The 21,820-nt window shown below is 38.8% G+C and overlaps 2 protein-coding genes across 2 annotated transcripts in view; both read right to left on the bottom strand.

Annotated features, from left to right (window-relative positions):
- Nucleotides 1–899, bottom strand: part of LOC123745507 (fibrillin-2) — a 196,791-nt gene extending 195,892 nt beyond the window's left edge. Inside the window, 1 exon segment of the mRNA XM_069322332.1 lies at nt 708–899. Within this exon segment, the coding sequence (XP_069178433.1) occupies nt 708–861 (154 nt within the window). The 5' untranslated portion in view covers nt 862–899.
- LOC138363054 (uncharacterized) overlaps nt 765–21,820 on the bottom strand; it is a 120,030-nt gene continuing 98,974 nt past the window's right edge. The window contains exons 3-7 of the mRNA XM_069321900.1: nt 18,244–18,825; nt 18,028–18,060; nt 7,995–8,089; nt 3,918–4,013; nt 765–902 (exon numbers count right to left, since the gene is read on the bottom strand). Coding sequence (XP_069178001.1) covers nt 3,990–4,013; nt 7,995–8,089; nt 18,028–18,060; nt 18,244–18,825 — 734 coding nt within the window. The 3' untranslated portion in view covers nt 765–902; nt 3,918–3,989. The remainder of the gene's footprint in view (nt 903–3,917; nt 4,014–7,994; nt 8,090–18,027; nt 18,061–18,243; nt 18,826–21,820) is intronic.

Raw genomic sequence — 21,820 nt, 5'->3', positions numbered from 1 at the left:
CATAGCAAAATATGAAAGTGATGCCCGGCTGTCTGTTCTTGCTAAAAAGTTTGGTATGCCTAAATCTATGATCAGTATGATACTTCAAAATAAAGAGGACATTAAAGCAGTTGATGTTGCTAAAGGAGTGAAAGCAGTTACAAAACAAAAATATCAGACAATTGAAGAGGATGAGAAATTGTTGTTGATTTGGATAAATGAACAAACAGTTGGCCTGTGATAATATATCTGAGGTCATCATTTGTAAAAAAGCACAACAACTGCATGGTGAACACATTAGGAAAAACCTGGAATGAGTGCTGACAGTTAAGTGTTCAAAGCCAGTCATGAATTACCTGATGTTCTTATGGTAGGGGGAACACATGCTAAACAATAACATCTCATCTTTCCTCTTCCTCATCACCTTCCACATACACTATCAATTCTCCAAAGTACAAGTGAGAATAAATTTGCATTTATTTTATTTATTTCTTGTGTTTATATGTGTACTTTTTGTGGTCTGGAATGGATTAATTCAATTTACATTATTCCATATGGGAAAAAATTATTCAATATTCAAACAGATTATCACTCGAACGATCTTCTGGAATGAATTAAGTTTGAATACCAAGGTTCCGCTGTACAGTACAGTATTTGGAAATGAGCCATAATATCACTTTTACAATAACTATGAATAAGCACAGTACTATAAATGTTCAAAAACATACCAACACACTGTAAACTGTGAATATTCTTCAAATATCCCTTATTACAGTCAAGTCGTTCTGGACAGTGTTCACAGGGATGTCCCCAAGCCTTGCCGATGGTGGCACAGCACAACTGCTTTGTGCAGACTACACCTGGCAGCTGACCCTGGCACATGTCGTGTTGAACTTTTGTAAAACATGGGCCCGTTCTGTAATCTGGCAAAACATCGACTTAATATCATATAAATGCATAAAACCACAACATTACTACCTTGAATGAATAAGAAAGCCATTAGTTAAGTTTATTCTGCAACTCCTATCAAAAAATATTATTTTGCTGTATTTTGATAAATATGCATGTTTAACAAACATGCCCAATACTATTATATATACATATATACAGTGTGTGTGTAATTACCTAAGTGTAATTACCTAAGTGTAGTTACAGGATGAGAGCTACGCTCGTGGTGTCCCGTCTTCCCAGCACTCTTTGTCATATAACGCTTTGAAACTACTGACGGTCTTGGCCTCCACCACCTTCTCACTTAACTTGTTCCAACCGTCTACCACTCTATTTGCGAAGGTGAATTTTCTTATATTTCTTCGGCATCTGTGTTTAGCTAGTTTAAATCTATGACCTCTTGTTCTTGAAGTGCCAGGTCTCAGGAAATCTTCCCTGTCGATTTTATCAATTCCTGTTACTATTTTGTATGTAGTGATCATATCACCTCTTTTTCTTCTGTCTTCTAGTTTTGGCATGTTTAACGCTTCCAACCTCTCCTCGTAGCTCTTGCCCTTCAGTTCTGGGAGCCACTTCGTAGCATGTCTTTGCACCTTTTCCAGTTTGTTGATGTGCTTCTTAAGATATGGGCACCACACAACAACTGCATATTCTAGCTTTGGCCTAATAAAAGTCATGAACAATTTCTTTAGTATATCGCCATCCATGTATTTAAATGCAATTCTGAAGTTAGAAAGCATCGCATAGGCTCCTTGCACAATATTCTTTATGTGGTCCTCAGGTGATAGTTTTCTATCTAGAACCACCCCTAGATCTCTTTCTTTATCAGAATTCTTTAAAGATTTCTCACATAATATATAGGTTGTATGGGGTCTATGTTCTCCTGTTCCACATTCCATCACATGACATTTATTAACATTAAATTCCATTTGCCAGGTGGTGCTCCATACACTTATTTTGTCCAGGTCTTCTTGAAGGGCATGACAATCATCTAAATTTCTTATCCTTCCTATTATCTTAGCATCATCAGCAAACATGTTCATATAATTCTGTATACCAACTGGTAGATCATTTATGTACACAATAAACATCACTGGTGCAAGAACTGAACCCTGTGGTACTCCACTTGTGACATTTCTCCATTCCGATACATTGCCTCTGATTACTGCCCTCATTTTTCTATCAGTCAGAAAATTTTTCATCCATGATAGAAGCTTACCTGTCACCCCTCCAATATTTTCCAGTTTCCAGAACAACCTCTTATGTGGAACTCTGTCGAAAGCCTTTTTTAGGTCCAGATAGATGCAGTCAACCCAACCATCTCTTTCCTGTAATATCTATGTGGCTCGATCATAGAAACTGAGTAAATTCGATACACAGGATCTTCCAGATCGAAAACCATACTGTCTGTCTGATATTATATCATTTCTCTCCAGGTGTTCTACCCATTTAGTTTTGATTAGCTTTTCCAATACTTTCACTATTACACTTGTATGTGTAACACACTTGTGTGTGTGTAAGTGTGTGTGTGTGTGTCCTGTACACCAGTTGCATAGTGCTCCTGGCAGTATGGGTTCGAGTCACTTCTGGGGTGTGGAGTTTTCAGTTGCATATAAGCCAGGGGACCATTCAGGCTTGTTCACATTTGTGTTGCTCATGTGGCCCCTAAAAATGAGGTGATTTGATAAAATAACTATGCCCAAGATTACCATCAAAGTGCCGTCGGGATGATGTGCAAATATCCTCAGCTACCATCATCTTTTGTACGGTCGTCATGGTCGAGTGGCCAAAAGACATCAAATGAACAAATCCACAATGGCCGTGATGAGGATTCGAACCTACATCTGAGATGATCCCAGATATGCCTTAATCGATTGAGCCACGACATAGTAAAAGAATTGCAACCGGAAGCGGTACTGCCCTCACACGGATCTCGCAGTCTCTCTGAGACAAACTGGGGTTTTACACAATTTCCCCATGCACCAGGGCTCTCTCAACAGGCTGTTCTACCTCTTCACACTTACTTCAATACACACAGAAATCACAATAGCGTGATACATGGTGGCGTGATACCATGCCATGGCACAATCGACTAAGGTGCGTCTGGGATCATCCCAGACATAGGTTCGAACCCTCATCATGGCCCATGTGGATTTGTTCATTTGATGTATCACGCTATTGTGATTTCTGTGTGTATTGAAGTAAGGGCGTAGAGATAGAACAGCTTGATGACAGAGCTTGGGTGCATGGGGGAATTGTGTAAAACCCCGGTTTGTGTCTCAGAGAGACTGCGGGATCCGTGTGAGGGCAGTAGGTCCCTTGAGGTGTTTTAAGGGTTTAGCGTCCCCACAGCCCGGTTGTCGACCAGGCCTCCTGATTGCTGAACTGGTTAACCAGGCTGTTGGATGCGGTTGCTCGCAGTCTGCCATATGAATCACAGCCTGGTTGATCAGGTTTCCTTTGGAGGTGTTTGTCGAGTTCTCTCTTGAACACTATGAGGGGTCGGCCAGTTATGTCCCTTATGTGTAGTTAAAGCGTGTTGAACAGTCTCAGGCCTTTGATGTTGATAAGAGTTCTCTCTCAGAGTACCTATTGGATCTATGCTCTTCAACGGGGGATATTCTGCACATCCTGTTATGCCTTCTGGTCTCATGTGATGTTATTTCTGTGTGCAGGTACACAGAATAATAGGGTACAGATATTTAATTGAATCACCTTGCTGTTGGGGCCATGTGAGTAACACAAATGCAAAGAAGCTTGAATGGTCCCCAAGCCAATACGGAACTGAAAACTCCTGACCCCAGAAAGATTCGAACCCAGAAACTATACCAACTAGATTATACTGACTGTACAAAAAAGGTTGGAAGTCGTGAGACTTTTAACCCAACCTCGCCCCAACACTCAATGGTCAATTTTGCACATATGTACCATTTTCTAGAGTTAAAATTATACAGAATACTATACGAGATAATATGAAAGGAGATATGTACCTGCTTCACAGCGCCTGCCCGTGAACCCATACACACATGCACAGCGATCTGGTCCCACACACCGACCACCATTTAAGCATGGCTCCTGGCACACAGCTGAAGGAATAAACAGAAATTAGTAAATGTATATACAAACTAGATGTGGTTTAATTACATGAGGGCCAATCAAGAATGTTTTGCAATAAAAATAGTGTGGTTTAATAAGGACAGAGTGTATAATGACTAATGGAGCCTGCCGAGATATCACTTATATTCAGCACAGTAATTCCATGTTAAATGTGCATAGATATTACTCACATTTATCATTTCAAATCCTGAACAACCATTACCATATTTACATTTGGCACAGTGTTTCATTATGAAGATTGCCAATATATTATTTACATGTTGCAAAGTACTTCCCACTAAATATTTGGTATTGCTGCTGCTAGGTTATTGTGCACCCCATACTCATCTTGTGAGCAGCAGCAGCACAAAAGGATCACAGATGATGTTACTTAACATTAAATTTTACACTTTATCTGACAGACCTTTTAATTAATTATAATGATAGAAGGTAAGACAACCCTATAACTAGCAACCCTATAACTTGTACTGTAACTGGCATGTATGACAATATATTTTTACACACTGTAGGTAGGTCATTTTCATAATACTGTACTAAATATAATTTTCAATACAGGGTAACAGAAGTGTCACCATTTATGATTTTAGGCTACATTTTTACTAAAAGCAAAACATGGACAAAGTGCAAGAACTTCAGATAATTTATCATGCGAGATATTGCCTGTATTCAGCACAGTGCTCTCTTGTACAGTATTACTGTGCTTGCATTTTGCCAATGTCTCCTTCTGAAGTATTACTCATGTTCATTATTAGTGCATCCCTAGGAAGCCTGGTGGGATAATATTTATCCTCAGCACAGTGCTCCTCTGTTAAGTGTTACTTATGTTCACCATAGTGCTCCCATGTTAAGTGTTATCTATGTTCAGCACAGTGCTCCCATGTTAAGTGTTATTTACATTCAATACAGTCCTCCCATAATAATAACTGAATAATAATAATAATAATAATAATAATAATAATAATAATAATAATAATAATAATAATAATAATAATAATAATAATAATAATAATAATTTATTTGCAAGAAGGAATAGTGGGTTGGTGAGATTACATAAGATTGTTATTTTTTACATTCTTACAAAGGCACTAACACTCATAGCATTTTGGACAGATCTGTCAATGTATAGGCTAAGGAACTTCCCCTCATTTTTATTAGTAATGTTAACATTGTCTATCCTAACAGTGCTCCCATGTTAAGTGCTATTTACATTCAGTACAGTACTCCCATGTTTTTACAAATATTCAGTACAGTGCTCCCTTAAGTGTTACTTTAAGAGAGCACAGACAAAAATGAGTTTCCCATTGGACTCTTCATTGACCTGAGAAAGGCCTTTGATACTGTTAACCATAACTACCCCTTACTTAAATTTCACCATTATGGAATCCGAGGCCTTGCCCTGAACTGTATCTGATCCTATCTTAGTGACAGATACCAATATGTAGCCATCAATGATATAACCTCTCCCACTCTACCATTAACCGTAGGGGTGCCATAAGGCAGCTTCCTAGGACTCCTCCTATTTCTTATATACATCAATGATCTGCCTAATGTCTCTAACATGCTTAAACCTATATTGTTTGCTGATGATACTACCCTCATCTACTCAGACCCCAACCCACACATATTAAATAATGTTGCAAATAATGAATTAAAAAAGTCCACTTATGGATGTCAACCAACAAACTCACACTAAACATAGAAAAGACCTACTACATCTTATTTGGAAGCAAATCAACAAATGCAATTCAGCTTCAGATAGACAATGTTAACATCAGCAATAAAAATGATGGAAAGTTCCTTGGCCTATACTTAGACAAGCGACTCATCTTCAGCACCCACATACAACACATAACTAAGAAAGTCTCTAATACAGTTGGTATACTCTCTAAAATCAGATATTATGTACCTTACTCTGCTCTCCTCTCACTATATTATGCACTAATCTATCCCTATCTTACTTATTGTATCTGTGCATGGGGTTCAACCTCTGCAAACTACCTCAAGCCCATCTGCTTTCAGACAACACACAGCTCTCCCTATTTAAATCTAAACATGCTAAACATAAATTCACTCCACACATTCTCTTGTGCCAGTTACATTTACAAAACCCTTTTCTTAAGTGAAAACCCTGTTCTGAAACTCTTCCTGGACAGATGTATTAGAACACATAATCACCACACCAGACATAAATATCTCTTTGATATCCCCAGAGTCAAACTTAATCTATGTAAACACTTTATGCAAATAAAGGGACCTGGTCTATGGAACTCACTCCCTAACAAATTGAAACCAGTCAAACTTTTGCCTTATTCAAAAATAAAACCATAAAGTACCTAATTTCATCTTCATAGTTTCCTACCTAGTGCTTGAAACTCACACTGTATCTAGTGCTACCCAATTCTCCAATATATTTACCTATGCCATACAACTTGTAAACATTGCTGCTATCTTGTATCATATTATACACATAGTTTGCTACATATCTTGCAATAATCCTCAAATTACGCTAAAATGTACCTGTGGATTACCCTTAAATTTACTTCAATGTACCTACTTTTTTTGTCAAATTTCTTATACAATTTCTTTTTGTACTTTCTTACAATGCACTTTTGTACCTTCTTGCAATGAATTTTGTACTTTCTTTCAATGTATTTTTGTACTTTCTTACAATGCACCTGTAAACATTGTTAAATTTTGCTAGAAATTACCTTCTTAAAATTCTCAAAAAATTCCTCAAATCAAATAAATCTCAGGATAAACAATACCCAAATTTGTAACAAAGTAGATGGCAAATTCCTTGATGTTCTCATTGTCCACAAGCTGAATTTCCAGGGGCACATTCTAAATATAGAAAAAAAAGTTTAAAAAACTGTTGGCATTCTTTCTAAGATCAGATATTATGTACCTCGCCCTGCCCTGGTGACACTCTATTACTCTCTCATCTATCCTTATCTCAACTATGGTATTTGTGCTTGGGGTTCTACTACCCAAAATCATTTATGTCCTCTAATTACTCAACACAAAGCTGCTGTTAGGACAATATCCAACTCTGGCCCCAGACATCACTCAGTACCCCTACTCAAATCTCTGAATATGTTAGATATTAAGTCACTGCACATCCTCTCATGTGTATTATATATATTATATAAAACACTGAACTGTAATGTCAATCCTGACCACTTAAAAGCCTTAATTGAAAGGATTGTAAATACAGAACCCATGCAGCACCATACCAGAAACAAATAACCTTTTTGATATTCCAAGAGTAACGACTTAATCAAACTAGAAATGCTCTACAAATCAAGGGGACCCAGAATGTAGAATGACCTTCCCAATCATGTTAAAGACTATACCTCTCTCAACCAGTTTAAGATAAAAACTAAGCACTACCTAAATAACTCCCTGTAACCTACCTTACCCCTATAATGTCAACCCATGTCTGTTATTTTTTTTAACAATGCTGTTTATCGACCAAATTGTATTTTTGCTGTTTTTCTGCCATGTTCCCCCTTTTTTATTTTTATATTTTCTCAACACATTTTATACTTTAATCTCAATTAGTATTAAGTTTTAGTCTTCAGTGTTTTTCCTGCCCGAAACGCTTTGCGTAATAGTGGCTTTAGCATTGTATGTACTAGCTCTATCTATAAATTCATCAATATTTGTATCCCATCTTTTATGTATGTACTTTACCTGAATAAACATTTGAATTATATGATAGATTAAGGATCTGCCCGAAACGCTATGCATGCTTTACAAGAACGTAAAACTTAAAGTCTCTGTACTCTCATGAACCCAATGTCCTTCTTGTATATAAATAAATAAATAAATAAATAAATAAATAAATAAATAAATAAATAAATAAATAAATAAATTAATAAATAAATAAATAAATAAATAAATAGAAAAATTATGTTGAGGCAGAGTTACTACCATGTTGTGTTACTTACGTTCAGCACAGTGTTCCCCTCTAAGCCTAAACGGCACACACATCGATTCCCTTGACACGTCCCCCCATTTAGACATGAAGTCTGGCACCCCAAGTCTGTAAAGGAAGAAATATGATTTGACATTTGCATTCATTTTATTCCACAATTTCTGAAGTTTACCTGGAGTTGATTTCCAAAGGAGTTCTACTCCCCAAACCCAGCTTGGGGCAAGTTTTGTTTTGTGATAACTAAATCTATTTAAAAAAAAATCAATCTAGTAAAGAATACAAACACAAATCTACAAATTATAAAGAAAAATATTGTTATTTTTTTCACTGATAACATTCATCAAACCAAAGTTAGAATACATAACTTGGAGTGGTGCCTTCACCTGAAGAAATAATAGAGTTTGACAAAGCAGAGGCATACTACCGAATGGGAATTAAAACTGAACTAGACATGAATTTGGCTTGCAGTCTATTAAGAGAGGAATTCCAAGGCCAGAATAAGTCCAGGCACAAAAGAAGAGTTGTGTAATGGGAACAAGGAGTAAATGAGTATAATGAGAAGTGCATAATGAGTACACAGAACAGAAATTATAATGAGTATAGAATACTGTACAGGGAAATTAATGTACATGTAGTGTAATGTGTGTAAATCACTAAGAAATTAACATGTGATGAATCAACCTGTCCTCTTAAAAAGAACATCGCTTTTGGCCGTTTACCCGTATGGCCGAAATATGGACGTAATTTGAAAATGAAAAAAAAAGAATATAAATTTGGAATTTTTTTTTTTCAACAACAGTAAGTTAAGGGTCCCTTTGATAGGTTAGGTGGGCAGGAAATTCTCAAAGTTTCAAAACTGTATGAAAAACGTTAACGGAAAATTGCCTCTTCTAAGCTTGCCGAGTAAGCAGACGACTCAAACAGAAAACGAAACAGTACGTTACTTTTGTGAGTTGATTTCATTTCAAATTACATCCAAATTGGCTATAGCGCGCATACGAGCAAAAAGTGACGTTATTTTTAAGAGGATGGTTGGATGAACAATGTCAGACCACGAAGGAAGGATTAAGACAGGAATTTCCTTAAGTACTTTCGTATTTTATAATACTGTACAACTTCAGAAGGATGGATTTACAGTTCAGTGAGTGTGGATTATATAGGCCAGAAGGAGGTGAGGTGAGATGAAATGAGATAAAAGATAATGGGACTTAATACGGTATTAGTGAGATAAATGTGTATCAATGATCCTACAACAATTGCCCTATATACTGATCAATCAAAAATCATATAAATTATACAAACCACTGTTAACGTTTCAAATTACAATGATTCTGTATTCTATATTAAAGCATATTCAATAATGTTCCTATTGAAAATACTTTTACAATTTGTTATCGAGGAAGCCCTCTCCATATCAATTTGGTGAGAACTTTCTGTAGAATGAACAACAAAGCATTAGACAATTAGCCGTGTCTTACAGAGTATTTATGTTGCAAAATTCTAAATTTCAAATCTTTGGATGTTTGCCTACAAGGAATCTATTACAGTCTTTACAAGTTATTTTGTAAATGACACAATTATCACTACAAGGACTGTTTCCTAACTACAGTAATAGTTTTCCAACAAGTATTTTTGTAATTAAACAATACATGTATAACAAAAAGTTTCAAGGCCTTGACAATATCAAGCCCAGAAAAATATGGTAAAAGACACATTTTTGAGGCAAATTTTCTCACTGCATATATTATTATAATATGTACGATGTGCTTTGCTATGGCAAACTTAAAAAAAAACTCAGAGGATAACAAAGCTTGGGACCAATAGCATCATTATTCTTAAACTCTTCATCCAAGAATTCTGGACTAACAACCCAAAGAGCTTTTGGATACATAGAGGAAAAAATTAATTCTTTCACATGGTATCTATGTCCCAGAAATAATGAACATACGATAAATTATTTCTAGGCTTTCTGTAAACACTAAACTTCAGTGAAAAATTTTCCCCATAAATAAGTATATTTAAAAATGGCTAACATTTATGAATTACAGTCTCATTTATCATTGTAATTTTTATTGAGATGACTTGATCATTAAGTTAGCTACAAATTCATCTGAATTTACATTTGTAGGCACAAAATATCATCAACATATCTAAACCATGGAATATTCCAGGGGTAATTTTTGAGAAATACTTATTCATAGGGAAGAATTTTCACTAAAGTTTAGTGTTTACAGAGAGCCTACAAATAATTTGTTTTATGTTTGTTATTTCTCAGGACATAGATACAATGTGAAACAATAAAAAAATTTCTCTATGTATCTAAGAGCTCTTCGGGTTGTTAGTCCAGAATGCTTCGATGAAGAGTTCAAGAATATTGATTCTATTGGTCTCAAGCTTTGTTATCCACTGAGTTTTTTTAAGTTTACCATAGAGAAGCAGGTCGTACATATACACAGTAATATATGCAATGAGAAAATTCTTAAAAAAAATGTGTTATGTTTACCATATTTTTTCTGGGTTAGAAAATATTGTCAAGGCCTTCAAACGTTTTGATATAGTACTGTACATGTATTATTTAATTACGAAAATACCGTTGGAAAACTGTTAGTAAAAAAAAAAGTCCTCATAGTGATAATTGTCATTTACAAAATACCTTGTAAAGTGTGAAAGGATGGAATTTCTAGCTAGCTTTCTGGACTGTGTTGGAGTGCAAACCGTTACTGTACACTCAGGACATAGTGCACAGTTGTGCATTCTTCTAGATTTCTGTAATTCTACCCCAAGTTGTCTCTTATTTGGTATCTGTATGAAGCAGAGATCCAGGGCTGTCCAGTGAGGCTACAGTGGCTGCAGTAGCACATCTGTGAGCAGAGATACAGAGATACAGACATTAGCATGTTTTACATGAAAATGTGTACAGTGAGCTGCAAGCAGGGAGCTTGCAGTCATAAAACCAATGGTCTCGCTGAGTCCAGCACATGGCTGGCAGGCAGTGACATCACCCCAGGGCACCACATGACAAGGGGAAGCCCTGTGATTTATAGCAGCACAGAGGGGGAGGAGCGGGTCTGAGTTACCGCCAGATCCTCAAGCATTCTGCGTGTTGCGACTGTGTTGAATGGACATGAGAAGATTGTGTTAACCGGCCAATTAGCAACAATCTCCGTCCACGCAGCATCAACAACAATTTATCAGTTCTGATTCCTGCTTCCACGAATTGCTGTCATAATTCAGTTTGCACAAGTGTGGGAGATTAACTGGGTATTTTTGAGATAAGTGAAAGTCTCAACTCGCAATCTCAACTGGACTGTTGGTGTGATCCGAGTTTACCGTTATCATCGATCGTCATCTGTTTTTTACGCTACCTGACAGGATGGGAAATTAAGGAAGTTTTCTCAGTGGTTACAGAAGCTTCCTGTGGTAATTCATAGAATTACCGCCACTTGATTCCCACTGACCACGTCACCATTGGTCTCACGACACCACACACTGTACGAGCCTCATCGCTCATTGTGTGCGTGTACAAGCCGTCCACACGAATTCCTGTCTCAATGAGGAGCACAGGTCTTGCTCACTTACTGTGTGTTTCCGTGCCCAACGCCTGGGAACGTGAAAAATTTGTCAATCACCCTGTGTTCACAACACCGGGTCACACTCCGTGGTCTCCATAACCACATGGATGAAGTTTGGGTGATCTCCAGCTCTTCAGTACTGCAGCTTCAGTGCATGAATGGGAGTGGATGTGTGAATGAGAGAAGACCGGTATTAACGTGAGTATAGCACAGTACTCTAATTATGTTTCGTGCTTAAGTCTTTGAACTGACTCATAGTCAGGGTCCAGCTGTCGTTGCCCTCAGCACCTGATTTAGGTGAAAGAAGCAGAAGCTGTGTGAGATACACCTGTAAAAAATGACATCAGTCAGTTGGAGGGAATGGCTGTCAGTCAAGTTGTTAAAGTGTAACTGAATTACACCTGGGAACACAAACGAGTCTCTAGGACTATTGTGTATAAATTAGTATGGTTTATTTATACCGTGCTGTATTCATTATTGCCGTGTATGTGTTTATTTCATTTCAGGTGAATCCAGTAATTCAGCAGAAGTAAGGGATGACCAGTAGTGACACCTTGTTTTGGTAATTACTGTGTTGATATATGTATTATTGTGTCAGTGTTAAAATTCTGTGAAATTTATTGCTATGAGTTGCGTGTGATTTTGGGGCAGTTATATATATTATTACTGAACTGTGTAACCTGTGGACATCGGTGTAACCTGTGTTTTGCTTGTCTGTGCAACAAGGACTTGGTGAATTCTTGAATTGGTTAATTGAGGATTCAGTGAGAAGTTAATTAGGGGTAATTAACATCACCAAGGGAATTCATATAGTTTGATGAGAGCTGTCGTGAGTGGCAGATTGATTTAACGAAATCATTCTGTATAAATTATCTGTCCGGTTGACAGTAATTACTTCAGTAAATTAGGGGTAATTAACACCAGTTGTCGTGGGTGACAGCTCTGTTGTGTTAATGTACATTTGTTCTGGATTAGTCATCTGTCCGTAGGACAGTGATTAATCACACAAGTTAATTAAAGGTAATTAATGTCATCAAAGTGATTCCACATAGTTTAAATTCACATGGTTATTGAGCACTGTTGTTGAGGACAACAGGGAGTGAGTAACATAATTTGTTCTGGATGTAATTATCTGTCCGTGTGACAGTAATTAATCACTCAAGTTAATTAGAGGTAATTAATGTCATCAAAGCGAATTCACAGTGTTTTGACTAGCTGTCATGGGTGACAGTATTTGAGATAACATAAGTCATTTTGGATTAATTATCTGTCCGTAGGACGGTAGTCATTCAAGTTAATTAAGGGTATTTAGCGTCAAAGTAATTCACATGGTTTGATGGGATCTGTTGTACGTAACCGTATTTGAGTAACATAATACGTTCTGGATGTAATTATCTGTCCGTGTGACAGTAATTAATCATTCATGTTAATTAGGGGTAATAAACGTCATCAACGTCAATTTGACAATCTTGTTTGGAAAGCTATTGAGTCACATCTTTGTTAATATAATTCGTTCTCGACTAATTACCGGTCTGTTTACAGTAATTAGTGTAATTACTCAATGCTTGATGATCCAAGTGATTGAGTAATCATGGTCAACGAATTAGTGTTCTGTCTTGCTTGAGTGTCTGAGAGACACGATTGTGATTAACGTAGACTACCTGTTGCTGAATGCCAGTTGACAGTTAAATAATGTAATTAATCACTGAGATCAATTAGTGTAACTTTTTATACTATTGTTTGATTGCCATCTGGAGAGACAAGTATTAAAGTAACTTGGGATTACCAAAGTTCGTCTCTAACCTCACCTTGCTTTGATTTCATTGTAATTTAATTGCAGAGTGCAGCAAGTGTTTATTGCAATTTGCGTCCTAAGTGAGCACTGATTGTTCAGTTAGTTTATTTAGTCAGCCCAAAGCGACAATAAATAGGAGTCTGTTGTTATACTTGAGAGTGGCATAGACAGGAGTTTATGGTACACTTGGCTGTTGAATAGCTGTCTTTAAGGTGTTACTTATTTATTTATTTATTTATTTATTTATGCAAATACAAGAATGTACATAAGGATATTAACGTAACATCAAGATTGTTGTCATGTACTAGATTTAGTTCTTTTATGAATAAATTGGTATTGTTGAAAAGATAACTGTCTTAATGTCAATACTGCCAGGACTTGTCCCATATATATCCTGCAACGTGGTGAAACTGTTCTTGGGATCTTTAATGAAGGCCTGCTTCTGGATTCAAACCCGATTCATAGCCGTACACATCAAATCAAATTTGATGTGAAAACTCATAAGTTACCCTTAAAAGTGCACTTGGAATTTGAGGAACTCAACAACCTAATGGATTAGGATTCCCATTGTGGGAACCTGGGCGGTTGCTCTCGCCATTCTACATTTAGTCTTAAAGTACAAGCTGCTCTGGTGCAGTCCTTTCTGACTGAGGACATTTGTATTAATGTTCAAATCTCCTTTCTTAATGAAAGTACAAAAAATGTACAAAAGAGATAAGAAAAAAATTTCACAAAGACAACAGAAAGTTGTCACCAAATTGATTGAAAGAGGGCTTCCTCAATAACGAATTGTAAAACATTTTCAATAGGAACATTATTGAATCTGCATTAGTACAGATTACAAAATCATGTAATTTGAACAGCAGCAGTGGTTTGTAGAATTTACATACATTTTTGATTGCTCAGTTAAAGATCAATTTGAGTAGGATCATTGATACACATTTATCTCACTAATATCTTATTAATAACCTATTATCTCATTAAAGACATTGTACCTCACCTCACCTCACCTCTTTCCTGTCTATATATCCACACCCACTGAACTGTAAATCCATCCTTCTGAAGATGTCTTGGTCCGACACTGTCACATAATGTAATGAGTACAGGAGTCTGGTGAACTTATGGAATATAATGACTTAAGGGAACATAAAGACTTCAGGGAGCAAAACAACTTCTTGAAGCAAAACGACTTATTGGAGAAAAACGACTTATGGGAGCAAAATTACTTGCAGGGGAACAAACCGACTTCAGGGAGCAAAACGACTTATGGAAGAAAAACAACTTAAGGGAGCAAAACGACATGCAGGAGCAAAACGACTTGCAGGAAGCAAAATGACTTGCAAAGAGCAAAATGACTTGAAGGGAGCAAAGCGATTTGCAGGAAGCAAAACTACTTGCAGGGAGCAAAACAAGTTGAATGGGAGCAAAACTGAGTTAAAGGGAGCAAAATGAGTTGAATGGGAGCAAAATGATTTAAAGGGAGCAAAATGAGTTGAATGGGAGCAAAATGATTTAAAGGGAGCAAAATGAGTTGAAAGGGAGCAAAACGAGTTAAAGGGAGTAATATGAGTTACAGGGAGCAAATCGAGTTAAAGGGAGCAAAACGAGCTGGAAGGGAGCAAAGCTGAGTTAAATGGAGTAAAATGAGTTACAGGGAGCAAAACTGAGTTAAAGGGAGCAAAACGAGTTAAAGGGAGCAAAATGAGTTAAAGGGAGCAACATAAGTTAAAGGGAGCAGAATGAGTTAAAGGGGGCAAAATGAGTTAAAGGGAGCAAAATGAGTTAAAGGGAGCAAAATGAGTTAAAGGGAGCAAAATGAGTTAAAGGGATCAAAATGAGTTAAAGGGAGTAAAATGAGTTAAAGGGAGCAAAATGAGTTAAAGGGAGCAAAATGAGTTAAAGGGATCAAAATGAGTTAAAGGGAGCAAAATGAGTTAAAGGGATCAAAATGAGTTAAAGGGAGCAAAATGAGTTAAAGGGATCAAAATGAGTTAAAGGGAGCAAAATGAGTTAAAGGGATCAAAATGAGTTAAAGGGAGTAAAATGAGTTAAAGGGAGCAAAATGAATTAAAGGGAGAAAAATGAATTAAAGGGAGAAAAATGACTTAAAGGGAGAAAAATGAGTTAAAGGGAGCAAAATGAGTTAAAGGGAGCAAAATGAGCTAAAGGGAGCAAAATGGGTTAAAGGGAGCAACATGAGTTAAAGGGAGCAACATGAGTTAAAGGGAGCAACATGAGTTAAAGGGAGCAAAATGAGTTAAAGGGAGCAAAATGAGTTAAAGAGAGTAAAATGAGTTAAAGGGAGCAAAATGAGTTAAACGGAGCAAAATGAGCTAAAGGGAGCAAAATGAGTTAAAGGGAGCAAAATGAGTTAAAGGGATCAAAAGATTTAAAGAGCGTAAAATAAGTTAAAGAGAGCAAAATGTGTTTAAAAGGAGCAAAACGAGTTAAAGGGAGCAAAACGAGTTAAAGGGAGCAAAATGAACTATAGGGAGCAAAATGAACTATAGGGAGCAAAATGAGCTAAAGGGAGTAAAATGTTAGTAAAGCTTTGCCGAAGGTTCCCCTCCCCCCTATTAGTCTCTAACTTGTTCAGTACAGTACTTTAAAAGTTTCATTGAGGTCCGCCCTGTCATGCCTGGTTTACAGTGCTGTTAGCCCTGTGGCCCAAGCGTTCCTGATACGGGAGATGACTGAGCTTTGGAATGACTTTCGTTGCCTTCTCAAGAGTAGCAATGTCCTTCTGGAAATGAGGTCTCCATGCTTGGATACGGTAATCCAAATGGGGGGCGCACCAGATTTATATAGTTGAACCATTACCTTCTTTTTCTTATAGTCAAAAGTACACTTGATTATCCCAAAAGTTTGATTAGCCTTTCTGTCTGTTGCCCCCACCTGTTGTGCAACTTTTAATGAGTGGTGGATTTCGACTCCAAGGTCCTTTTCGTCATCCAATCTGCGGTAATGTAATCGTATTAATTTGGTAGTCCTGGCGAAGATTGTTATACTTTACATGCATGGTCTTGCATTTCTAGATATTTAAAAGCATTTACCAGTCTTCTGACATTTGTGGAGTTCATGAAGATCTCTTTGTAAGGCTTCAATATAATTTCAATATCAACCCTAGTGCCCTCGTCGAGGTCACTAGGGTTAGTGGCCTTCGGGAAAATCAGGTAAAAACAAACCACTGCCTGGTTTAAAAAACGCGACCAAAGACCACCCTAAATGAAAAAAATCCAAACTAAATGCAAAAGAACTCCGAACTAGATGCACCAGAACTCTGAATGGCCCAGGGAAGACAACCCTAACCAAACAAGGGTAGTACAGGTATTCACGAGCGCACAGGGGAAGGAAACTGAACTCGTGCAGCTCCGGTACACTGTAACTCTTTGGCTAAATCAAACTTTCTTGTAAAACACTGCCAAAACAGGCAAGTAAACGCAAAGCAAAAACGGGAAAAGAAGAACCAGAGTAACGAGACCGCCAAGCAAGCACATCGGTAAAGAACTGAAGCTGATCGGCCCGGCCGGCTCCCCCCAACGAGGGGGGAAGGTGGAACTTAACTAGCAGGGGTCTAGTTTCACTAAGATTTGGTTGTGTCTTTTTTTTTCTTGGGGGAGATTTTTTTGGCATTTGATGGGCTTTGGTTGCATTTTTTAAACCAGCCAGTGGTTTGTTTTGATTCGGCTATTTATCACCTTCTCTGGTGATGGCAGAGATGATATCCTTTAAACGTTAAGTGATCATAGGACATTACTCTCATTACCTCTATGAGGAAGCCAGGTTCTGGTTTGTGGTCCCCGGTAGGCAAAAAGAACTCCGCTATTGATGACACTAGGTAGTGTGGCACTACCACAAGCTATCAGTGATGATAGCTTCATGGAGCCGATGGGGCTTTCCACAGATAATGATTTAAAGGGAGCATAATGCAGATGTTGCATACACAGACTTTGCAAAAGCATTTGATAAGTGTGCCCATGGAGAGATATCCCATAAAAAGAGATCAATAGGAATAATGAATAAGGCAGGGCGTTGCATTTGGAAGGAAGAGCCTTGAATGACGGAAAACAAGGAAGAGCCTGGGAATGGTGGAGAACAAGGAAGAAGGGGTCTGGAAATGGTGTTGAACAAATAAGAGATGCCTGGGAATGGTGGAGAACAAGGAAGAGATGCCCTGGAACAGTGGAGAACAATGAGGAGCCGCCAGGGAACAATGGAGAACACGGAAGAAATGTCTGTGAACAGTGGAGAACAAGGAAGAGCCGCCTGGGTGGGAACAATGGAGAACACGGAAGAAATGTCTGGGAACTGTGGAGAATAAGGAAGACACTTGGTGACTTGGAAGACTGTCTCATACCTAACTGTGACAGTATGTTACTGTGTATGCAGAGTGATGCTGTGTCCAATGATTAGATGAGTCTGATGGCTGCCATAGTTAATGATTGACAACCATGGCAGTCAACCAGTCACAAATCCATGTGACTGAGGATCCATGACTGCTTCTATTGACTGATGACCGTTACACAATTGTGCCTGATGACTTGTGACTGGTAACTCCTGTCTGCTGACTTTTGACTGTATCTGCTAACTGTCGACAGTATTCACTGACTGATAACTGCTGACTTATTAAGTGGCAGAAGGTAAAAAATAGTACTTTTAAACAAATATTTATTAATTACCTGGCCTGCGACCCCCGCCATCAACACGATTGCCTGCAAAATAAATTACCTTTAATTAAATATACAGAAAGTGTACGAACCTGTGGAATATACAATTCTTGAAATTTCAACAATATATCCTCTCACATTAAAGTCATCCATTTATTCTTATTTTTGTTTTATTTATATATTATTTGTGTGTCAAAGCGCATGTTGTGCAGAAGTAAACACACTTACCATCAACACCACCGTTAAAGCCATTGTAGCCTCTTCCATTTGCACCGTTTGTTCTTACTCCGCCAGCTACTCCGTCAACTGTGCCCAACCCGTCGCCATTGGGCCTTCCACCGACACCTCCGATGCCACCGTTGCCGCCTCCGATGCCACCGTTGCCGCCTCCGATGCCACCGTTGCCGCCTCCGATGCCACCGTTGCCGCCTCCAATGCCACCGTTGCCGCCTCCAATGCCACCGTTGCCGCCTCCAATGCCACCGTTGCCGCCTCCGATGCCACCGTTGCCGCCTCCGATGCCACCGTTGCCGCCTCCGATGCCACCGTTGCCGCCTCCAATGCCACCGTTGCCGCCTCCAATGCCACCGTTGCCGCCTCCGATGCCACCGTTGCCGCCTCCAATGCCACCGTTGCCGCCTCCGATGCCGCCGTTGCCGCCTCCAATGCCACGGCTGCCGCCTCCGATGCCGATGCCGTTTCTACCACCGCCTCTCCCACCGCAGACTGAAGATATTAACCCGCCGAGACACATGCACAGGTTCGGCCTTACGCACCGTCCGCCCGAGCCGCAGTCCCGTGAGCATATTGCTGTTGGAAGAGATACAGATAAAATGATTAGTTGTGACCACAAACAAAACTAAATTTAGGGAAGGATATATTAATCTGATGATACCTGTTTTGTCTGCATGGACCAAATTTGTCCTCAGTAATGAAAAGATACCACACAGAAATCGACATGCAAGCACAAAAGGTTTGAGGGTTTCATTAGATTTGTACGCAAGGTATTAGATTAATACATAATATTGCGTGGATGCTAAACGTGTGCGAACTGGCTGCAACCAGAAAAAAGTCAAATAACGAAAAATTAAGTTTAAAATATACGCGAGGAGTCCATAGACTTGTTTATAATTTACGTTCTGAGTAAAACGGCATTACAACTAGCTACCAGAACATTAAAAAACATTGGAGGAATAATATTTTGCTATTCAAAGTCTGCTCTTCAAGCAATCGAAAACTTCTCCTGGAAGATCGACAACAAGAACCTCATACTACCAATTATAAATGACCTAATCGCTGCACAGAGCAAGGGGTCTTGAATCTCCTTTGTATGGATAACTTTACACATAAATATAACCCATCATAATGAGACAGACATTGCAGTCAAATTAGCGTGTAACAAAGATGAAGTTGAATTAGATCTAGGTATCCCCATCTCTGCTGTCAAAACTATATTGGTCCAAACACTCAGGTCTGATAGGAAACATAATTACTGACTCCCAACGACCTGAAAGCACTAGTATAAAAAGCTATGATTTAATCAGATCTGAAACTTATATCTATGGGCAGCACAAAACGTGGACCAGACTGTGCGACACAGTGGTTGCCAGGATCAGGTTGGATTACCGTTGCCTGTGGCATGTGGCTACAGGTGACAGATCTCCCAATCCTGAGCACTCCAGGTGCAAACTCTGTGGGCAGGAACTGAGGCATGATCTCCCACACTACATCACCGAATGCCCAGTTATTAGACCTTTCATACCAGTTGGTATGAGGTACCTGGAGCTTTGTAATTACATTATTCACTCTCATGTTCTTGAAGATATCCTCATAGTGCACCCAAAATTTGCCGGTACAGGTGAACAACCTGTCCTCTTAAAAATATCGTCGCTTTTGGCCATTTGCCCATATGGCCGAAATTGGACGTAATTTCAAAGAGAAAAAAATGAAAATAAATTTGAGATTTTTTTTCAACAACAGTTAGTTAAGGGTCCTCTGATAGGTTAGGTGGGCAGGAAATTCTCATAAAGTTTCAAAACGTTATGAAAAACGTTAATTGAAAGTTTCCTCTCCTAACCTGTCCGAGTAAGTCGGACGACTCAAACAGAAAACGGGACAGTACGTCACTTTCGTGAGCCGATTTCATTTCAAATTACCTCCACTTTTGGCCATAGCGCGCATACGAGCCAAAAGCGACGTTATTTTTAAGAGGACGGGTTGACTGAACATATGGCCCTGTATGACTAACCATCCTGTGAGATGAGGAGTTTTAGTATCACTGCTACCTTATTCACTCTGTGTTCATGATATCCTCATAACGAACCCAGAGTCTGTCAGTGCAGACTACTTATCATATGCCTCTGTATGACTAACCATCCTGTGCTATGGGGATTTTTTTTAGGATCACCTAGTTAGCCTTTTAACACTGTACTCCCCTTCATATAGTCTAGAGTAGCTGCTCAAATCCCTATCTCTGCTGTCAATACTATATTGTTCGAAACACTTAGGTTTTCTTGAGGTTATCTTGAGATGGTTTCGGGGCTTAGCGTCCCCGCAGCCCGGTCCTCGACCAGGCCTTTCTTTTTTTTACACGCCCCCAAGAAGCAACCCTGTTAGCAACTGTCTAACTCCCAGGTACTTATTTACCGCTAGGTAACAGGGGCATCAGGGTGAAAGAAACTGCCCATTTGTTCTGCCTCCACCGGGGATCAAACCCGGAACCTCCGGACTACAAATACGAAGTGCTGTCCACTCAGCTGTCAGGGCCCCCTGATAGTCTGATAGGAGAGAAATTACTGACTCCCAACGACCTGAAAGCACCAGTATAAAAGCTATGATTTGTTCATATCTAAAACCTATGTTCACGGGCAGCACAAAACGTCCACCAGGCTGTGCGACACAGTGATTGCCAGGATCAGGTTGGGTTACCGTTACCTGTGGCAGGTGGCTACAGGTGACGGATCTCCCAATCCTGAGCACTCCAGGTGCAAACTATGTGAGCAGGAACTGCGGCATGATCTTGCTCACTACATCGCCGAATGCCCAGTTATTAGACCATTCAGATCCGTTGGCATGAGGTACCTGGAGCTTTGCAATTACTTTATTCACTCTCGTGTTCTTGAGGCATAATACACCAAAAATTGGCTCGTGCAGACTACTGACCATATGGCCCTGTATGACTAACCATCCAGTGATACTAAAAGTCCCCCCAGCGAGATGGGGACTTTTAGTATCACTGCTGCCTTATTCACCCTTGTGTTACTGATGATGATATCCTCGTAATGCACCCAGAGTTTACCAATGCAGACCTGAAAGTTCTGATGATGAGATCACATACCTCTATATGACTAACCATTCTATATGATGGTGATTTTAGCATCACGGAGCTAGCTTTTTGACACACTGTACTCCCCTTCATATAGGTCTAGGGTAGATGCACAAATGCAGATGTACCTAAATGTGTTAATAACAAAAAAAGTAAAAATACCTAGTCTCATCAAATTGATTATAAATTTTAAATGTAATCTACCTCTCACTGATATCCTTCTATACCCCAACATTCAAGTATCACACACTCATCAAGAAAGGGAAGGAGAATCTTGTTCTTCTTAAAGCCGTCACACTTGAAACAATTGCCTCCTCTATCAAAAACCTAAGATCTCAGGGGCATTATGTCTACACCAATGGCTCAGTCTAGTAGTTAACAAGAAGCACTGCAGCCAGCCCGTCCTCATAAGATTTCCCAACGCCAAGAAACTGTCGAAATAAAGTGTCCTTATCCTAACCTAACAGAGGACCCAAAACA

The sequence above is a fragment of the Procambarus clarkii genome, chromosome 10 (assembly GCF_040958095.1).
Source record: "Procambarus clarkii isolate CNS0578487 chromosome 10, FALCON_Pclarkii_2.0, whole genome shotgun sequence".
Classification (NCBI taxonomy): Eukaryota; Metazoa; Arthropoda; class Malacostraca; order Decapoda; family Cambaridae; genus Procambarus; species Procambarus clarkii.
Note: the sequence above shows the minus strand (reverse complement) of the source record. Positions and strands in the feature narration are given on the sequence as shown.